General features: G+C 37.2%; 2 protein-coding genes across 6 annotated transcripts in view; both read right to left on the reverse strand.

Moving 5' to 3' along the window:
• The window catches only part of NPNT (nephronectin), an 83,812-nt gene extending 83,180 nt beyond the window's left edge, over positions 1–632 (reverse strand). Inside the window, exon 1 of the mRNA XM_042469699.1 lies at positions 614–632. Coding sequence (XP_042325633.1) covers positions 614–632 — 19 coding nt within the window. The remainder of the gene's footprint in view (positions 1–613) is intronic.
• Positions 633–2,329: 1,697 nt separating this feature from the next.
• The window catches only part of GSTCD (glutathione S-transferase C-terminal domain containing), a 65,379-nt gene continuing 49,788 nt past the window's right edge, over positions 2,330–17,920 (reverse strand). For 2 of the 5 annotated variants that reach the window (XM_042468770.1, XM_042468771.1), the window contains exons 10-12: positions 15,879–15,909; positions 6,783–6,852; positions 2,335–2,832 (exon numbers count right to left, since the gene is read on the reverse strand). In XM_042468770.1, the coding sequence (XP_042324704.1) occupies positions 2,696–2,832; positions 6,783–6,852; positions 15,879–15,909 (238 nt within the window). In that variant the 3' untranslated portion in view covers positions 2,335–2,695. Of the gene's footprint in view, positions 2,833–4,544; positions 4,731–6,782; positions 6,853–15,878; positions 15,910–17,920 lie in introns of all 5 variants that reach the window. The other 3 variants (XR_006104103.1, XM_042468772.1, XM_042468773.1) reach the window with 3 other exon arrangements.

A 17,920-nucleotide genomic window follows, 5' to 3' on the forward strand; every position in this document is an offset into this window, starting at 1 on the left:
GTACAAGTTGTTGATGTATTGAACTGAACAAATGCAGGTAATGTCAAAGGGAGAGATGATCTGAATTCATATGCTATATTAATTACCCCAAGTTTGGTCAGAGTAAGTTGATCCAGACCATTCAAGCAAAATTGTCTGTATGTCTGTCTGTCTGTCTCTCAGGTCACACAGATACAGCACAGGATGATAAGCAAATTGTAATGGTTATATGAGTTGCTGGAAGTTTCCTAACCATTCTGATAGTAATTCATTTAAATATATGAAACTAAGAATAAGTAAGATCATGCATATTTTGGAAGAAGTGCAAGAACAAGGTGGTGTAACACTGAGCAAGATGTTATAGCAAGCAAATGGATCACATTCAGACATGACACTGGTACTTCTTGCTTCCCTATCCACCTCCCAAAATAGAATAGAAAGCAGTCAAAACAAGTACCCAAGCCACAAAAACCACTACAAGAGAAGGCAAGCATATTTCTTGTCCAGAAACAGAGTTGTGGCCAGAGTCTGTGGGGCTATGTGTGTCCATATCACGTGGTGTCCACAAAAAATCCTCTACTTAACATTCCAGTGTTACATTGCTGTTGCACAGCTTGGGCAGGCTGTGACCCACCTGGAAGATACTCTCCCATGTCTAATCTACTAAAGAACCTTCAATGGGCACCGAGGCCAGATTTTTCTGGAGGCATGCTGTCACAGCTGCTGGCTGTTCTTCAGACTTTTCAGTACTGAAATGGCATCACCAAGGCACACAAGGTATCTATGAGCCATGTTTCTTGTCTATCCGTTCTTTTCTCTTCACCAATGAACATGTGAGCTGTGTGAATAGATTAACAGTGTTCAGGGCTCCTGACTATGGTTGATGCCAAAACTGAATATTTGCCTCCTTTTTGCTGTGTGACTGTTGACCTTTGAAAACATCTTCTGGTCAATGTCAACAACCATTTGTCTTGCAAATAATGTCTTTCTGTACACTGGCAAACCTAAAGTGAAACTATCATAGGATTTTCTTGGCAGTTTCTTCAGAGGAGGTTTGCCATTGCCATCCTCTGATGCTGAGAATGTGACTTAGCCAAGGTAATCCAGTGGGTTTTTATGCTTGAACAAGGAATTGGACCCTGATCTCCAGAGTCACAGTACAATACCCAAACAACTACACCATGTTGGCTTTCAAGAGTTGTAAGGGAACTTAAGGGTAATCTAATCCCCCAAACTCTGGAAGGACCTGCCGAATGAGATCCGTCAGATAACATCATTAGACAGCTTTAAAAAAGCGGTCAAGACTGATCTCTTCCGGCAGGCCTTTCCAGATTAACCATCCTGGCCCAGGTTCCCTGATTCCCTCATTCCTCCCGTGGCCCCATCTTGGTGATGGTGAGGATCAACAGAGGGATATCAGGGTTTTTAGTTTTAGCTTTTAACTGTTGTTTTTATGAATTGATATTGTGTTTTAATATGTTAGACTGTTTAATACTGTCTTAAGGGGGGGGAGGGATAAAGTGTTTTTAACTATCATATTTTATATTTTCCTGTTGTTAACTGCCCGGATTGGTTTGCCAGAGGGCGGTATACAAATAAATATAATCCAACTCTGTGATGACAAAGGATATCCATAGCCAATATATCATTGGCATATGATAAATAAACTTTCTGAAAACCTTGAACAAGAAACAGCCCACCATCTTGCCAAGAAAACTCCATGACAGGTTCACTTTAGGATCGCCATAAGTTCAAAACTATTTGAAGGCACACAACAACAACAACAACATACATACAGTATACTGACATTTCCACTGTGCTAGATAGCAATATAGATGCAAAAAGTGGCCATGGAACTTACGAGAGTTGCAACATGGGACTTAATCACATATGTTTTTTTTAATGTAAGGTGTGTTTTTGAAACATTGATTAGAATGCTTTCAAATTTATATATAAGAGGAATTTTGCTATAGAAGTCCAACATAACCATATTAACGTCAATGAAGACAACTTTGGAAAAATCAGGGAACAGATAAAAAGGATGTTGAGAACAAAGTCAAGAGGAGCACTTGTGAGTTCATGAAACCACAAATTCCTTAGAAAAGATGCACATGATGAATGCATACGCTGACCAAGTGGCAACAAATTACTTAGTATTCTGTGCCACATTTTTTCAGGAAAAGATCTCTTTTTAAAAAAGTTATGTCTTCTAATGGAGTAAAAGGTTACACCATAAACATGTGACTAGATTTTTAAAAAGAGTATCAGCTGGTTTTATTCTGCAGTTGGAAACTCCTATTGGTATTGTCAAACTGTATGAGCACAAAAACATTTTTGCAAAGTATGGTTTTCTAGTGGAAGGACTCATCTTCATAGAAAAGGCAAACATCTTTCCAGTAATGAAGCTTTATTTATTTATTTATTTAAAAACAGCACCTTTATTGTTTGCTATTACCATACAATAAGATGAACATTTTGAGATACCTCTGCTTTAAAAACTAGCTGTCATTTAATCAAAGATTTCAAGCAAGAGTTGGGAAGCTTTGCAAGGCAATCCCACTGCCAAGTCTCTTCCTTTCTACTTCCTTTTCCTGCAGACAATAGATTCAAGATGTGCAATGTCTGCTTCCCAGGCAAAGTTTAATATCTCAAATATTACTAGACACTGAACACATGGCTTGATTACTGGTTTCAATTGATCAGAAAAGCCTTTGAACTAGATTGGGACACCCACTATCAAATTGTTCTTTGGGGAACATGTCTCTGGTTCCATGGATATCACTTGGACGGAGTAGTTGCTTTTTTCTGCGCTCCAAGCCCGGTCCAGATCCACTAGTCCCATACAACATTTACCTAAAACATAAGAACAAGTATAGGCTAGTTAAACTCTGCTCCAGTTATTCTATATGAAAATGCATTATCTTAGTATTAATGATAGTACTATTAGTACCAGTAATACTTTGGCCAGTAGACATCTATTACTTTCTCCCTCCCACTGCAGCATCTTGCACTCCTTAAAACCTTATCTGTAAAACTAGGAAATTCTCTGGACCCAGTTTTTAGATGGCACTGAGGGCTGAAGAGGGGAGGAAGGAAGAAAGTTCCATTGTGCTGATGCTGCAATGTTCAATTTAAGTCTAAGTAACAATTCAAACCTTCTTTTGCTTGTAGTTAATTAATACAAAATTTAAAATTTTCCTAATATGGTAACTTCTAATGCAGCTGAAAAATCTCATTATGCTAAGAATAGAAAAAAAATTGTTGGCAAAACAGAGATTAAGGGATTAAGTTATAATGCACACACGATCATGTGCAACATGACTAATGTGTCTGTGGGGCCACAATGGTAGCAGACAAGGAGAAATCTAATGTTTCACTCTAGTGTCACTGGTTAAAGAAGACCTTTAAGCAGGACTGAGCTGCTAATAAACTAGATAAGCTAATATTTCCTTTTATTGTGTATTTTTAATTGTTGTATGCCACTTTGAAAGCACTTTATGAATTTTAATATAAATGAATCAAATACACAATTCATGGATCATGTCTCATGCTTTCTACTGTAGGAGAAACCACTATTTGACAGGTTATATCCAGTATTAAAGAACCCAGTATGCTCCGCAAAGAACGAGAGGTAAGAGAATATCTGATCAGGAGTTATTTTTGGTACGTAAAAATCTTTTAGAAGTATGTTCATTTGAACAAGTAGTTTCTAAATAACCTCCTGTCTACCCAATAATTTATGCTTTTTATGTCCAGTTTTGCCAAATTTCTGTAAATTAATGTTTAAATACAGGATTTTGAGGAAAATATAGGTAAAATCTCACACTGTTATCAGGCACAAATAATCTCCCTTAGACAAACTCAATAATAAAATTAAATTGAAAATCCTGTTTCAAATTTCTTAATAGTGTGTTTGTTTAAAAGATAGGACATTGCATAATAAAACCATGCATCTATGAAGGATTACATGGTATGTGATTACATGGTATATCCTCACACTGTTATCAAAATCATACATAAAAGAGACTGATAAAAAAAATAAGTCAAAGGGCAGTGGGAAAGAAAATATTGTGGCATTCCTTTGTTTAAGAATAATATTTTGGTTGGAAATATTAATGACAGTCTTCTTTAAAGTAAAGCGGTATATAATGATGCACTTTTAAACAGCACAATCCTATGTTGAGACATAAACCACATTGTATGAATGGACCCTACTCGAAGGTAGGCCTCAGCACAATTACAGCCACAGTGTACCTTATGAGACATCTCACTTTTAGAGCCTTCCTTTAAGTGAACATGTGGTTTGTGCTAATCTAATTTGACCTTTACCCTAGCCATCTGAAAACAAAACTTAATCCATACCAACCACATACCTATTAGCAAGTTTAAAAGGTAAAGAAAGATGACTGAAATTGAAAAGATTTTTTAATGGAACAGATAAGCCTGATGTCAAGTATATCCTTTCAGAAACAATGAGAATAAAAATGCTACGGGATTACAAATATCTGTTCTACTTTATGCTTAAAAGGAAAAGACACTATATAGTGTTGCAGCATCCATTTTACCTGAAATGCTGAGTCGGCATTCATATCCATCTACTCCACCCTTCATTAAGTGATACATTTCCTTTCCATATCACCAAATTGCTGCAAAAAGTGCCTCCTCCCATTTAGTGGAATAATAACTTGAACTTACAGCTGTGACCCTGGCAGTACATTTTCCTTTTCAGATACAGGGCTAGCTTTAAAGTTCTGCCAGTTTTATTGGGAGAGGAAAAAAGGAAGATTATCTTAAGTCATCACTGCTTCCTATCCACAGAAACAACATTTTAATATTACAAATACTACTTTTAAGATACCTTGACATCACTTATTCTGTGTCTGTGATAAATTATAAGTACATTCTATATGCAAATATTCACTAGTATCAAGCCCTGTTTTGTCTATTTATCCCAAACACCATACCTTTATATTGAATATTTGAATCCTGCTTTTCATCCAACAATATAATAAATAGAAATAATGACAAATTAATAAACTAGTTTTAAAAATCAAGCCAGTCTAATAGAACAGCACACCAACAGCTATTTTTCCCCTTCGCTTATAGTTTCATTATTTTATAAAATATTGCATAACTTTGTACAATTCAATGCCTAAACATCTCTCTACAGAGAGATGGACATGTTTTATTTTTCCACTACATAAAAAATGACAGAAGACATAAATGTTGAATACACCAACTTTTCCCTGATTCTAGTAAGGTGGAAATAAATGTTTATATTGGAAGGGGAAAGGAAATATTATACACCAAAGAACATGTAGCAAAATAACTAAAAATTTAAAGCTAAGACTGTAATTATTCAATGTTTTTTTTTATAAAAAGGATATTTGAGGAGTACAGCTTAATGAAAGGGAATTATTTTAAAATAAGAAAGGTGTTACAGTAGCTCTTGGAGTTGTTAAGAACCTCACTCTGGAGCTCCACCACTAGCTGCAAGGGCAGTGTCCCCCATATATTCTGAATCGCCTAATATCTGGCCATTGTTCATACTGGCTATGACTGAAGGCACCCCTGTGGTAAAAATCGGCTTGTCAGGTTGAACACAAAACAGGGCTTCTACATCTTTAATGGTAATCAGTCCATGGTAAGAAGATATAGGCTGCATCCACACTGTAGAAGTAATCTGGTTTGACATCACTTTAACTGCCATGGCTCAATGATATAAAAATCTGGGAAGTGTAGAATTGTATGTAGAATCCCATAGCATTGAGCCATGGCAGTTAAAGTGGTGTCAAACGGGATTATTTCTGGATTGTGGATGGACTGTTAGTTCCACTACAGATGGATGTAGTGTGGTTCTTACAGCTGGATGCACCTCTGCTGCCACAGTCCCTACTCTTCACTAGCCAGTAAATGGCAATTTGGGGGCGGGGGCCAGAATTGAGGATTTAGGTAGGAAAAGTGCCATACATATACACAAGACATGGGAGAGCCCACCACCAAACTGTTTATTGCAGCGCTGTGGAAGGTTGTGAGAGATGCACTGTGCATGTGAAAATGACCGTTTGCGTGAGTTGCAGAGACCATGAAGAAAAATGAGGCAAGGTAAGTTTAAGGTGAAAAGACAAAGCCTAGATGAAGTTTATCTTATTTCCTCCTGCCTTTGAGTATGAAAGATACAGGAGCCTGACCAATAGGACATCTGGAAACCCTAGAGAAAAGCTGTATTAGACTGTATATATAGTGAGGGATCTGCATAAATACCTTCACTGCTTTTGAGACCATTTTCAGGAAAATTAGTCAACACTTTTGCCGGGAAGAAAATGTTCACAAAAAGAAAAACATATTTGTTTTATTTCTATCCTGCATTTTAACTAAATATAGTTTTCCAAATCTCAGGCTGACAGAGAAGTGGAGTAGGACAGAACATAAGTTTTGTATGAGGGATTTTTCATTTTACAGGCAATACATTTAGCAGCTACAATGCAACTTTCAGTAATATCAGAAAGAGCATTAGTATTTTTCTGAAATTCCATAATCTGCTTTAAAGAACAGGTGAATAAAGAATGATAAATATGTCATGGTACAACACATTTAATCCTGGATTTGAACTGAGCATCAAAAAACTATTTCACTGTTATTTCTAAGGATCTCTAAAGATTTCTGACTATGCATTCTCAGAAACCAGCATGTTAATACCTTTTTGATAAACATACCAGAACTACCCATTTATAGTATGCTAAGGACCCCACCAAGTATAGTATGTGTAATCTACAGAACAGCTGCTATATAGAAGAGCATACCTATTTGCCTGCGTTCAGGGGAAAGCTGGACAGCTGTCTGATCAGCAAATCTGCAGAGAACCATGTGCTCCTAGAATGAAAAACAAAACACAAATACTCACAACCATCTTCGATTACATTCTTCCAAAATAACTATTTTATTAGCAATGTCCAGGGAATTATATATCTGAAGTATCAAATATTGGTTGCACTGGCAGAGATTTGTCTAAAGGTTGGTCCTCAGTTTCCTTCCAGCTCTGTGGTTGTATAAGTGGAGTAACCACTTTTTTGCTATGAAAAGTTCTTGACTGTTCTTTTGGCATACCATTATTATTATTATTATTATTATTATTATTATTATTATTATTATTATTGAAAGAACTGTTAGCTAACATCCTAGCTGCCCAATGTGGTCTGTTGTAACCAGGTAACTACCAGTTTCTTTCTGCATTTTGCTTCTTGCCCAACTTATTATAACTTCACTGTTCCCTTTCCTTTGTATTACACAAATATGTAAGGTTGGATGAGGTGATATAGTATATAATGTCTAATAAAATAATGGGCATCCTCAGCCTGTAAATAGGCATCCTCAGCCTGTAAATCTTGCCTGGCTCAATGATTTTCCTGGGATTTGTGATTCTGAAAGAGGTAATACAATTAGAGCACAAGCAGAGGATTACTTTGGAATGATTCAGACTGGATGCTACATAAAGGCCATGATCAGACGTACACAGTGGAAAGTGGGCTAAGGGCCAACTCCATTCTCATTTTGTCATGGCAGTTTTTCTAAGCAGTTAAGTTTACTGTAATGTATTACTCTCAGGCATGATATTAAAAGCCCACTGTGACTTATTTGCAAGACAATTCAGGTGTAAAATGTATTGTACCCACTCTGATGCTGACTGCACAATTTCTGCAGATGTGATTAAGGATGTAAATATGTTGTGAGGATGTAAAGAACAGCAATAGGAATAGAACAGCAAGAACAACAAACTGGGTACTCATTTCAACGACCTCCGGAAGGATGCCAGACTGAGTTGACCTGAAGCCCCTGGATGTACTGGACTTATTGTGGTTTCTGAATGAATGGCAGCAGTACAGGCATTTAACCACTGTGTCACCAGGGCTCCATCTAACTGAAAATGGTGACTCAACATACTGAGAAATCCTACTGAAAAAATGGTCAACCCCTATGAGGTCCCCCCCCCCTCATTTTTGGGCTCATCTGTGAAATTTTAATTTGGACACAAAATTACCATAAATACTCATTTTTATGTCAAGAGATTTATGGCCAAAATTTGACCCCCAAATCCCAGGTTGATTTATTTGCGGATCAGTGTGGTAATATGATAGCAGCTCTTTCAGATTTCCCCATGCAGTGGGAAGAGCAGTTTATTTATCTCTTGAGCCAAGCAGAAAGAGTCCTGGGTGATTTTATTGCTTTTAAACAAACTGAGTCCCTCTCCCATCCGCAATGCCACTGTCTGGGGAGTGAAGGATGAAACGAAATCTGAAACACTGAAGCAAAAAGCCTCAATGAAAGTCTCTCTTGCCATGCGCACATATACACACACTGAAGGAGCCTCCAAGTTTTACCCTTGACTTATCCAAAATCCATAATTTTGGCTCCAAAACCTCTCCTCAACTTATACATTAGATTAATTTATAGTCCAGTATATACGGCACGGTCTTTTCCACAAAAAATATTTTTGCACAGAAAGCTTTGTTCTGCAAGATGTCCTGTTTTCTAAAGAAAAAGATGGAGGTTTCTTTTTTTTTTTGGGCATATGTGAAATTTTTTGAAAATGTGTAATACCATGAAAAAAGGTGCAAAAATCTTGCCTTCTGCCCAGGCAGGCAGGAAACCTTTGAAAATCTTTATTATTGTGTGCCGTAAAGTGAGCTAAGATTTACACACCTACTGAATTCTTTCTATCTGCTCAGGTATTTGGCGTTTTAGTTTCAAGTGTTACAGCCTAAAGTTAGAAACAGGATCTTTGGATATGCTCATCAGATTCCTTTTCTGTTTGATATTGCCCTTCATTGTTAATAAGTGTAGAAGGGTGTAAATATTATAAATATTTCAGTTAAGGAGGCAGCTGTTCCAGACACCTTGATAAAGGTTGTTATATACCAACTTTTGAAGAAACCATCAGATCCAAATGCTATGACAGTGGTTCCCAAACTTTGGTTATCCAGATGTTATGGGATGCAGCTCCCAGAATTCCTAACGGTTGGCCAAGCTGATTGGGGCATCTCCAACTTGAAGTCCTATACACAAAGTTTGAGAACCACTGTGCTATGATATATTGTAGGTTATTTTGGCAAGATGCTCATGTGTGCAGTTGTCGTACGGTTCCAAAAGATACTGAAAGAAACAAATTTTCTAGATCTACTTCATTCAGTATTTTATACTGATGACTCCAATGGACAGCCTACTTGAGTGGACAGCAAGAGTGTACCCTTCTTTATTCTTCTAGATTTCTTAGCAGCATTCAACACCATTGAACATGCTATCTTTTTGTATAGAACATTGGGGTACTATGTTATGGTGGCTCATGCATATGTTGCAGATAAAACAACATGGGGTTTGGAATATCTCCTGAATTCCATAGCATTTAAGCAATAAATCTCACAAGAAAAAGGGAATTTTCAGTCTGTGGGGTGGTTTTAAGCCCCAGGAAATAATCATCAGATATGCCAGCTTCCTTGCTGATTGCAAGATTGCAAGTGACTCCTCATCTCACATGTTCATTTCATTCCTTTGGCCTAGTCAGATCAGACCACAACTAAATTTGGTATAGAGGACTGGTGATCAATTTTTCCAACAGGGAAAGCATACACATGCCCAACTTGTACCTCTATAGTAGTCCCTCCATATCCATGGATTCAACCATCCATCACTTACAAATTTTTAAAAAATATATACAATCCAAAAAGCAAACCTTGATTTTGCCATTTCATATAGAGAGCACAATTTTGCTATGCCGCTGTATTTAATGGGACTTAGAATCATAGAATCGTAGAGTTGGAAGAGACCCCGACAGATGGCCATCCAGCCTCTGTTTAAAGACCTCCAGGGAAGGAGACTTCACTACACTCCAAGGGAATGTGTTCCACTGTCGAACAGCCCTTACTGTCAGGAGGTTCCTCCTAATGTTGAGGTGGAATCTCTTTTCCTGGAGCTTGCATCCATTGTTCCGGGTCCTAGTCTCTGGAGCAGCAGAAAACAAGCTTGTTCCCTCATCAATATGACATCCCTTCAAATATTTAAACAGGGCTATCATATCACCTCTTTCTCTTCTCCAAGCTAAACATCCCTAGCTCCCTAAGTCGTTCCTCATAGGGCATGGTTTCCAGACCCTTCACCATTTTAGTTGCTCTTTGGACACGCTCCAGTTTCTCAACATTCTTTTTAAATTGTGGTGCACAGAACTGGACACAGTATTCCAGGTAGGGCCTGACCAAAACACAATAGAGTGGCACTATTACTTCCCTTGATCTAGACACTATACTTTTATTGATGCAACCTAAAATTGCATTGGCCTTTTTAGCTGCTGCATCGCATTGACTCATGTTCAACTTGTGGTCTACTTGAACTCCCAGATCCTTTTCACACGTAGTTTTATTCAACCAGGTGTCCCCATCCTATATCTGTGCATTTTATTTTTCTGCCCTAAGTGCAGTACCTTACATTTCTCTGTGTTGAATTTCATTTTGTTAACTTTGGCCCAGCTTTCTAGTCTATTATTTTGAATGTTCATCTCCTCCTCTGGGATATTAGCTACTCCTCCTAATTTGGTGTCATCTGCAAATTTGATAAGGATGCCCCCAATTCTGTCATCCAAGTCATTGATAAAGATGTTGAATAGCACTGGGCCCAGGACAGAGCCCTGTGGGACCCCACTGGTCACTTCCCTCCAGGATGAAAAGGAGCCATTGTTGAGCACCCTTTGGGTTCAGCCAGTCAACCAGTTACAAATCCATGTAACAGTTGCCTTGTCTATCCCACATTTTACAAGCTTGTTTGCAAGAATGTCATGAACCTTGTCAAAGGCCTTACTGAAATCAAGATATACTACATCCACAGCATTCCCTTCATCTATCAAGCTGGTAATTTTATCAAAGAAAGAGATCAGATTTGTCTGGCATGACTTCTTTCTCTGAAACCCATGTTGACTTTTTGTGATTATGGAATTGCCTTCTAGATGTTCACACACTCCCTGTTTAATTATCTGCTCCAGAATCTTTCCTGGTATTGATGTCAGACTAATTGGACAATAAATGTTGGGATCCTCTGTTTTCTCCTTTTTGAAGATAGGGACAATGTTTGCCCTCCTCCAGTCTGCTGTGACTTCTCCAGTTCTCAAGGAGTTCTCAAAGATGATTGCTAATGGATTTGATATTATATTTGCCAGTTCTTTTAATACTCTTGGATGTAGTTCATCAGGTCCTGGAGACTTAAATTCATTTAGATTACCCAGATATTCCTGTACTATCTCTTTACTTATTCTCTGCTGAATTTCCCCTATTCTGTCCTCTACTCCATTATCCTCAGGTTGAGCATGCTTTGCCTTTTCTGAGAACACTGAGGCAAAGAAGGTGTTGAGTAATTCTGCCTTTTCTCTGTCTTTTGTGAGCATTTTGCCCTACCGTTTCCTTATTACTTTTGCTGCGGACATATCCAAAAAAGCCCTTTTTATTGTTCTTAACCTCTCTAGCAAGACTGAGTTCATTCTGTGCTTTAGCTTTTTTGACTTTACCCCTACACATGCTAGCTATTTGTTTGATTTCCCCTTTGGTGATTTCCCCATTTTTCCATTTCTTATTCATGTTCCATTTAAAACTTAGCTCAGTTGAAAGTTCCTCAGTCATCCTGACCATGGCAATTTAGTATTCCTGACTTGATCATCCATAGATTTTGTTATCCACAGGGAGTCCTGGAACCAACTCACTGGGGATACCAAAGGTCCACTATACTACCACTTCACCCTTGTTTCAAATAGCAGTTCGAAGAAGGGTACAAATTGAAGAGATGGGGAAATATTAATCCTTTTCTCATGCCAAGGTCTCTGACAAAGTTGGTATCTTTTTACTACTTTTGTCTTACTAAAAACATGTAAAAACCAAACAAAAACAAACAATTGACCCTATGACTCATATATGTTTACTTCTATTCTGTCTTACTGTCTTGGATCCATCATGTTACTTGTACGCTGTTTTCTTAAACGTGATTCATGTAAGCTTTGTACCAGTATAGGTGAAAATGAGCTTGGCAGGGTTTCGATAGCCTGGAATGACATCACAGACTTGCAATGCTGCATTACCAAAGAACCATGGTGCATGCGGCCATAGAATCATGCTAGAAGAACCCACCTATCCACAGTGAATTATTATCAACTTTATGATCAACTTTGAATATACAGTACACTATATAATATTCTTTAAGTAGGCAGGACCTTAGAGTTAGCCTTTCCATGGGAAAGATGCTAAGAAAAGAAGACTAAAACTATGATGGTGCTTTTGTTGACAGCTGCACTAGTTAGGACAGCTGCAATTTCAAGTGCCAAGTCACTACAATCAGAACTATTTTAGAACTGTGCATCTTCACAGAGCTGCCTGTAACATTAGATAAAGATAAGTATGTGAGAACACAAAACACTTTCATATGTAATTCTGGCAATATCATTTGCAAAGAATAAATCCTTCTAAGTGAATAAAAATATGGTGATTTGCATACTTCTGTGTGTTTTCTGTCTGTAAAATTTAATTATGTTTTTAGTTTTCGAATTATACTATTTGGAGATTACATTCATGATTTAATGATGTACTAAATGGACATGAGGCTCTGGGTAAGGAGATTTGAAAGAATTAAATAAACTAAGAAGATGACAGAGCAGAGATAGAGTATTAAAGCTTTCCACAATCTCATGGTTTCCAGATGTTTTGGATTACAACTCCCACCACCTTGACCATTGACCATGTTAGTTGAAATGATGGGAACTATAGTCAAAACATTCAGAAAAGTATTGCTTACTCCTAAACTCTAACATAGGTATGCTTTCCCTGATTTAAAGCTCTAAAACTTTAAAACTCTAAAAAAATTAAAATATTAATAGCATTTATAAACTATGGGAAGGGTTTCTGTACCTTACTGATTAAATACCAACTATATCTTTGAGATAGCTTTTGGGAAGCTGTAGAGATAAAAGTACATGGAATAAAGAGTAAAGAGATAAATAGCCTAGCTATAATACAGATAGCCTTGTTATACCTGTGAATGAGCTTACATTCACAGGAGCTTTTATTTTTTAACTAAGTTTGTATATTTATTTAACTCAAAACGGTCAGTTATTCAAACAAACAAAAAAGTTTGCAACCAACAGATCTAAATGATCAGCAATATCTTAGCTCTTCACTATGCGCTGCTATGGTTGCCATTTTTGCAAGTGATTTATAAAGGCAAGCCTTCACAACAACACTTCTGGTTCTACTTGATATAAGAATGTGTTGGATCTCACAGCAAAAGGAAAGATAACATTCTGAGGAATTATGGAAACAGTGACACTGTGTCTAGCCACCACATTCCAGATTTGGCAAAATGTCACTAATCAAATCTATATTAATCCAATATGAAACGATGTGCATAATACAATATAGAACCAGAGATATATACATGGAACTGAGAAACCATCTGGTATAGAGATCCATATAAAATATAAATGAATCAGATATTTCCTTGCTCCAAGTTTCTTTTGGGTTTTTTTTTTGGGGGGGGGAGGAACTTAGACATATCTATCAAAACAAAATGCTTTTTAGAGCCTGTGGGATTCAAAAAAATATTTTATTTGTTATCTTAAATTGCTGTGTTAATTTTTCTCAGTGAAGAACAAATTTTCAAAAAATAATAGAAATGGAGAATGAAATAATGTTTACATATTCTCAAAAGGCAAAAAAACAGACTGATATATGCTCAAATTTGTGTGGAAGGCTTCTACATTTTGGCACATATTTGTATAGACTTTGGGCCCATACAGACAAGCCAAAATAAAGCTGCTTCGGGTCACTTTGGAGGTATGCTGTTTCAATGACACATGCATTTTAAGAAGCCAGAAGCTGCACCAAAGCCATGCTCCAGTCCTTAGGACTGGAATGTGGCTTTGGTGCAGCTTCCAGCCTCTTAAGACTCATGCATCATTTAAACAACATACCTCCAAAGTGACCCAAAGCAGCTTTATTTTGGCCTGTCTGTACAGGCCTATAGTCTCCAACATATAAATAAATACACAAAGGGATTCCTTCAACTGAAGATGTATAGATCAACCCTTCTCATGGACAAGTTTCATTTATATACATGTGCCCAGAACAGACTAGAATGACAAACAATTTAAACTCTTTGTTCCTATAAAAATATTGCTACACCTCCTTAAGGCCAAAACATGTTAATACAAAGGCAGTTAAACTATATAATAATAATAATAATAATAATAATAATAATAATAATAATAATAATTTATTTGTATCCCGCCCCTCTGAGAACAATCGGGGCAGCTAACAAAGTTAAAAATACAAAACATATAAAATCCCTGGTACCCTCCCCTCCTTAAAAAAGTATTAAATTCAATGCAATATCTAAAAAACTGAACAAAAAACAACAACAAACAAACAAGTTAAAAACTGACCAGAATTTAATAATAAATTCACTGGGAAAATAATACAGTATTTGAAATGCACACCACTTCAAACTACCAATGCCTAAGCAGAATCTAAAGCAAATCAAATCAAATAAAAAGGGGAAATAGCAAAGCTACGTGGAAGCAAAATGGCTGTAGAACTAGGAAACTGTTTCAAAACATGTTGCGTGTGTATGCTGATCCAAGATACTGTCTATCTTGACAAGAACCACCAGACAATTACTCTAGACAGCCTAACCCATATTTTGAGAGCTATTCCTCCAATAATACTTGATAGATAGATATGGCTGCTTTATAAATAAAACCCCTAAGTAGTTCTATTATTAGTTCTATTGTTTTATATTTTAAATAATTAATGACTTCTTTGTTGTTGTTATTAAATCTGTCAAAATGACTTGACATATGGGCAAGCCTAAGAATGAGGCACCTCCAAGCCACCCTGTCCTCAACCACCCTGCTCAGGCCTTGCAGACTCAAGGCAGTGGCTGCCTTGACTCAGTCTATTCATCTTGAATGCAGTCTTCCTTTTTTCCTATTGCCTTCTACCATCCCAAGCATAATTGCCTTTTCTACCGAGTCCTGTCCTCATGATGTGTCTGAAGTATGACACTCTCAGTTTGGTTTGACTTCAAAGGAGAGTTCGGGCATGATTTGCTCCATTTGTTTCTTCTTTTGACAGTCCATGGTATTCATAGAACTCTTCTCCTAGACTTGAAACACATGGGCCAAATAGAGCAGCTTGTGGCTGCTTTGGGGGCATGGTGTTCAAATCACGCATATCCCCAAAGCAGCTGGAAGCTTCGCCAAGGCCATGCTGAGCTGGCCCAAAAAGGAGCAGATTTAATCCACCCCTTCCAGTTCGGAATTGCAGCAGCAGTCCGCTTTGCAACTAAGTAATATGGTTGCTCCTTTCCTGGCTCAATTGAACTTATTTTCTTCCTATCAAATTTTTTCATCATCCAGCTTTCACAACCAAACATAGAAATTGATAATACTATGGCATAGGCCATCTTGACTTCAGTATTCAGTGTTAAATTTTTACACTTCAGCATCTTTTTTAGTTCCTTCATCGCTGCCATTCCAAGTCCTAGTCTTCTTCTGACTTATTGACTACCGTCTCTGCTCTGAACCAAGGTATACAAAATCATGAACTTTTTCTATGTCATCATGACTGATTTACATTTTAATAAACTTCTGAGATGTCCTTAGGGAGTCATGTATTTAAAACATGTAGTAGAAGTTTAATTAAACACAATTATTTCATTATATTTACTTAAAATATTTTCCCAGTACTTAAGAAAAAATACAGTTGTCAAGCTTCACTAATTTCATTTTAATCCATTCAGCAAAAGAGAAATTACTAATTCAATTCCAACCATAGAAAAAGAAACAGATTCTAAACCACAACTCCATTTTTGCATACCTTATAGGATAACACCTCCTTGAATTGATGGCTGAAACAGAAAAAAAGATAAGAAACATTTTAAACATAGATGGAGTCTTTAACATATCAACTAAATTTAAGTAAATACTTATATGTGCTTTTATCTGGAAGTTGACTAGAAATCAAAACCAGGCATCTTGATAATGTTTGTATTTTTTAGTAAAAGTCTTTAATATGCCAAGTTTTGGAGGAGCATTTAAGATAAATAGTGTCCAATAAGAGGGAGAAATCATGACACTGTTGCAGAGCAAAAAAAAGCATACTATCTCTTAATACATTAATGCTACACCAAGCTGATGATGAATTAGTTTTCAGGATAGGGTTGCATTCTCATCCAAGAACTTTATTTACAGCTTGGGTCTACATCTGAATATAGTGTCACTTTTGTCTTTAGTAGTCAAGTTGTGGCTCTGGCCAGGTAAGTTGAGAAAACAGTGGCACCTTTTTTTTGACAAAATTGATCTTGACCTAGCAATCCATGTACTCATGCAATTACATTCACTACATTAGAATTAATCATATGTTCCTTGGGTGACCAGCTTCAGTTTTTACAAGGTTAACTGTAAAAGCCAAATTAAGTGCATCCATGGCCTTCCCAACTGACAAAAAGTGTTTTATTTCATATCAATCTAAAATAAAATGAGACCAAGCCAAAAACTACAAGACAAGGTCACAAATGTTGAGGTAAATCTGTAATCCAGAATGCAAGATAATAAGAGAGATCAGATAAGCCAAAGTCCGTAAGTCAATACCAGGGGGGGAAATCCAAAAAGCTTAGATGCTAATGCTGCAGCAGACAAAAAGTAACTGAAGGTTTAGGCAGGAAGTATGCTGGTCACATGCACAGAGGATTGCCAAACCACTTATTCTCTAACTCTAGAAGATTTCAAAAGATGCACTGTGCAGGTGCAGGTAATCCGTTTTTTTGAATCACAGGACCCACTAAGAGGAAATATTTCCTACTCTATTTAGAGCATTGTTCTCTAGTAAAATACCAAAACATGAAATTCAGTAATTCAGAAGGTCTATTCAAAGCCTGTAACCATAACTGGACTGCAAGGAAAAGGTACTGTAAATAAAAATCATACGATCTGAACTTTTTCTGAAACAGTGCTTCACTACCATTATTATGTATTGCTGTCCTTTTATAGATATGTTATGGCTGCAATTTAACAAACTTTTCCTAGCAATTAAACATCATTCAATGGGACATACTGCTGAGTAGACATGCACAGAAATGCATTACAGAGGTTTGTGGTCAAAGGCTTCATTTAAAAGGATTACAAGAACTAAGGCCCAGGACAGACAGGCCAAAAGAATCATGCCGCCGCCAATACTAGGGTTCCAGAGTGCACAACATCCACATGCTCCAGAACCCTAGCACGTGACGGCAGCAGCATCATGGCGACCTCCCATCCATAGGGCCCCTTCCTGCTTTTGGCATTGCAAAAAAGAAGCCATCTAGGTGGCTCTTTTTTTGCGGTGCATCTGTGCTGCAGCATGGGGATGCTGCAGCACAGACATGGGGCTTACAGGGACAGCATGGAGCCTCCCGTCAGTACTGCCCCTAACATTTGCAACTGTTAGAAGACAAATTTATCTGAAAAACAACAAGTGAATGGATGAACTGAAAAGAGAAAACAAGCCTACAAATAAAACAGAAATTGAGATTCCTGTTGTTTTCCTTCAAGTTCATACTTTATCACAGAGAGCTTAAAATGTTACTCTTTAAAAGGAACCTGTTACTCTATTCATTACTCTGTTCATCCAGAAGGTCATTACTCTTATTCTAGTCCTGAGAGCTGGGTTACTTATTACTAACATACATTGCCATCACTAACACATATTGCCATCACTGTTACTACTGATTCACTGAAAAATACAGGAAAATGCTTGCTGTGTCTACCTCATCTTCAAGCATCATAATTGTGAATGAACTACCATGCCTGGTCTCCCCCTCAGAGGCTTTGGGTGGCCATGCAAAAGGAGTCAATCACTCACTCCCTTTTCCTTCCCCATTT

Source organism: Sceloporus undulatus, chromosome 5 (assembly GCF_019175285.1).
Source record: "Sceloporus undulatus isolate JIND9_A2432 ecotype Alabama chromosome 5, SceUnd_v1.1, whole genome shotgun sequence".
NCBI classification, from domain to species: Eukaryota; Metazoa; Chordata; class Lepidosauria; order Squamata; family Phrynosomatidae; genus Sceloporus; species Sceloporus undulatus.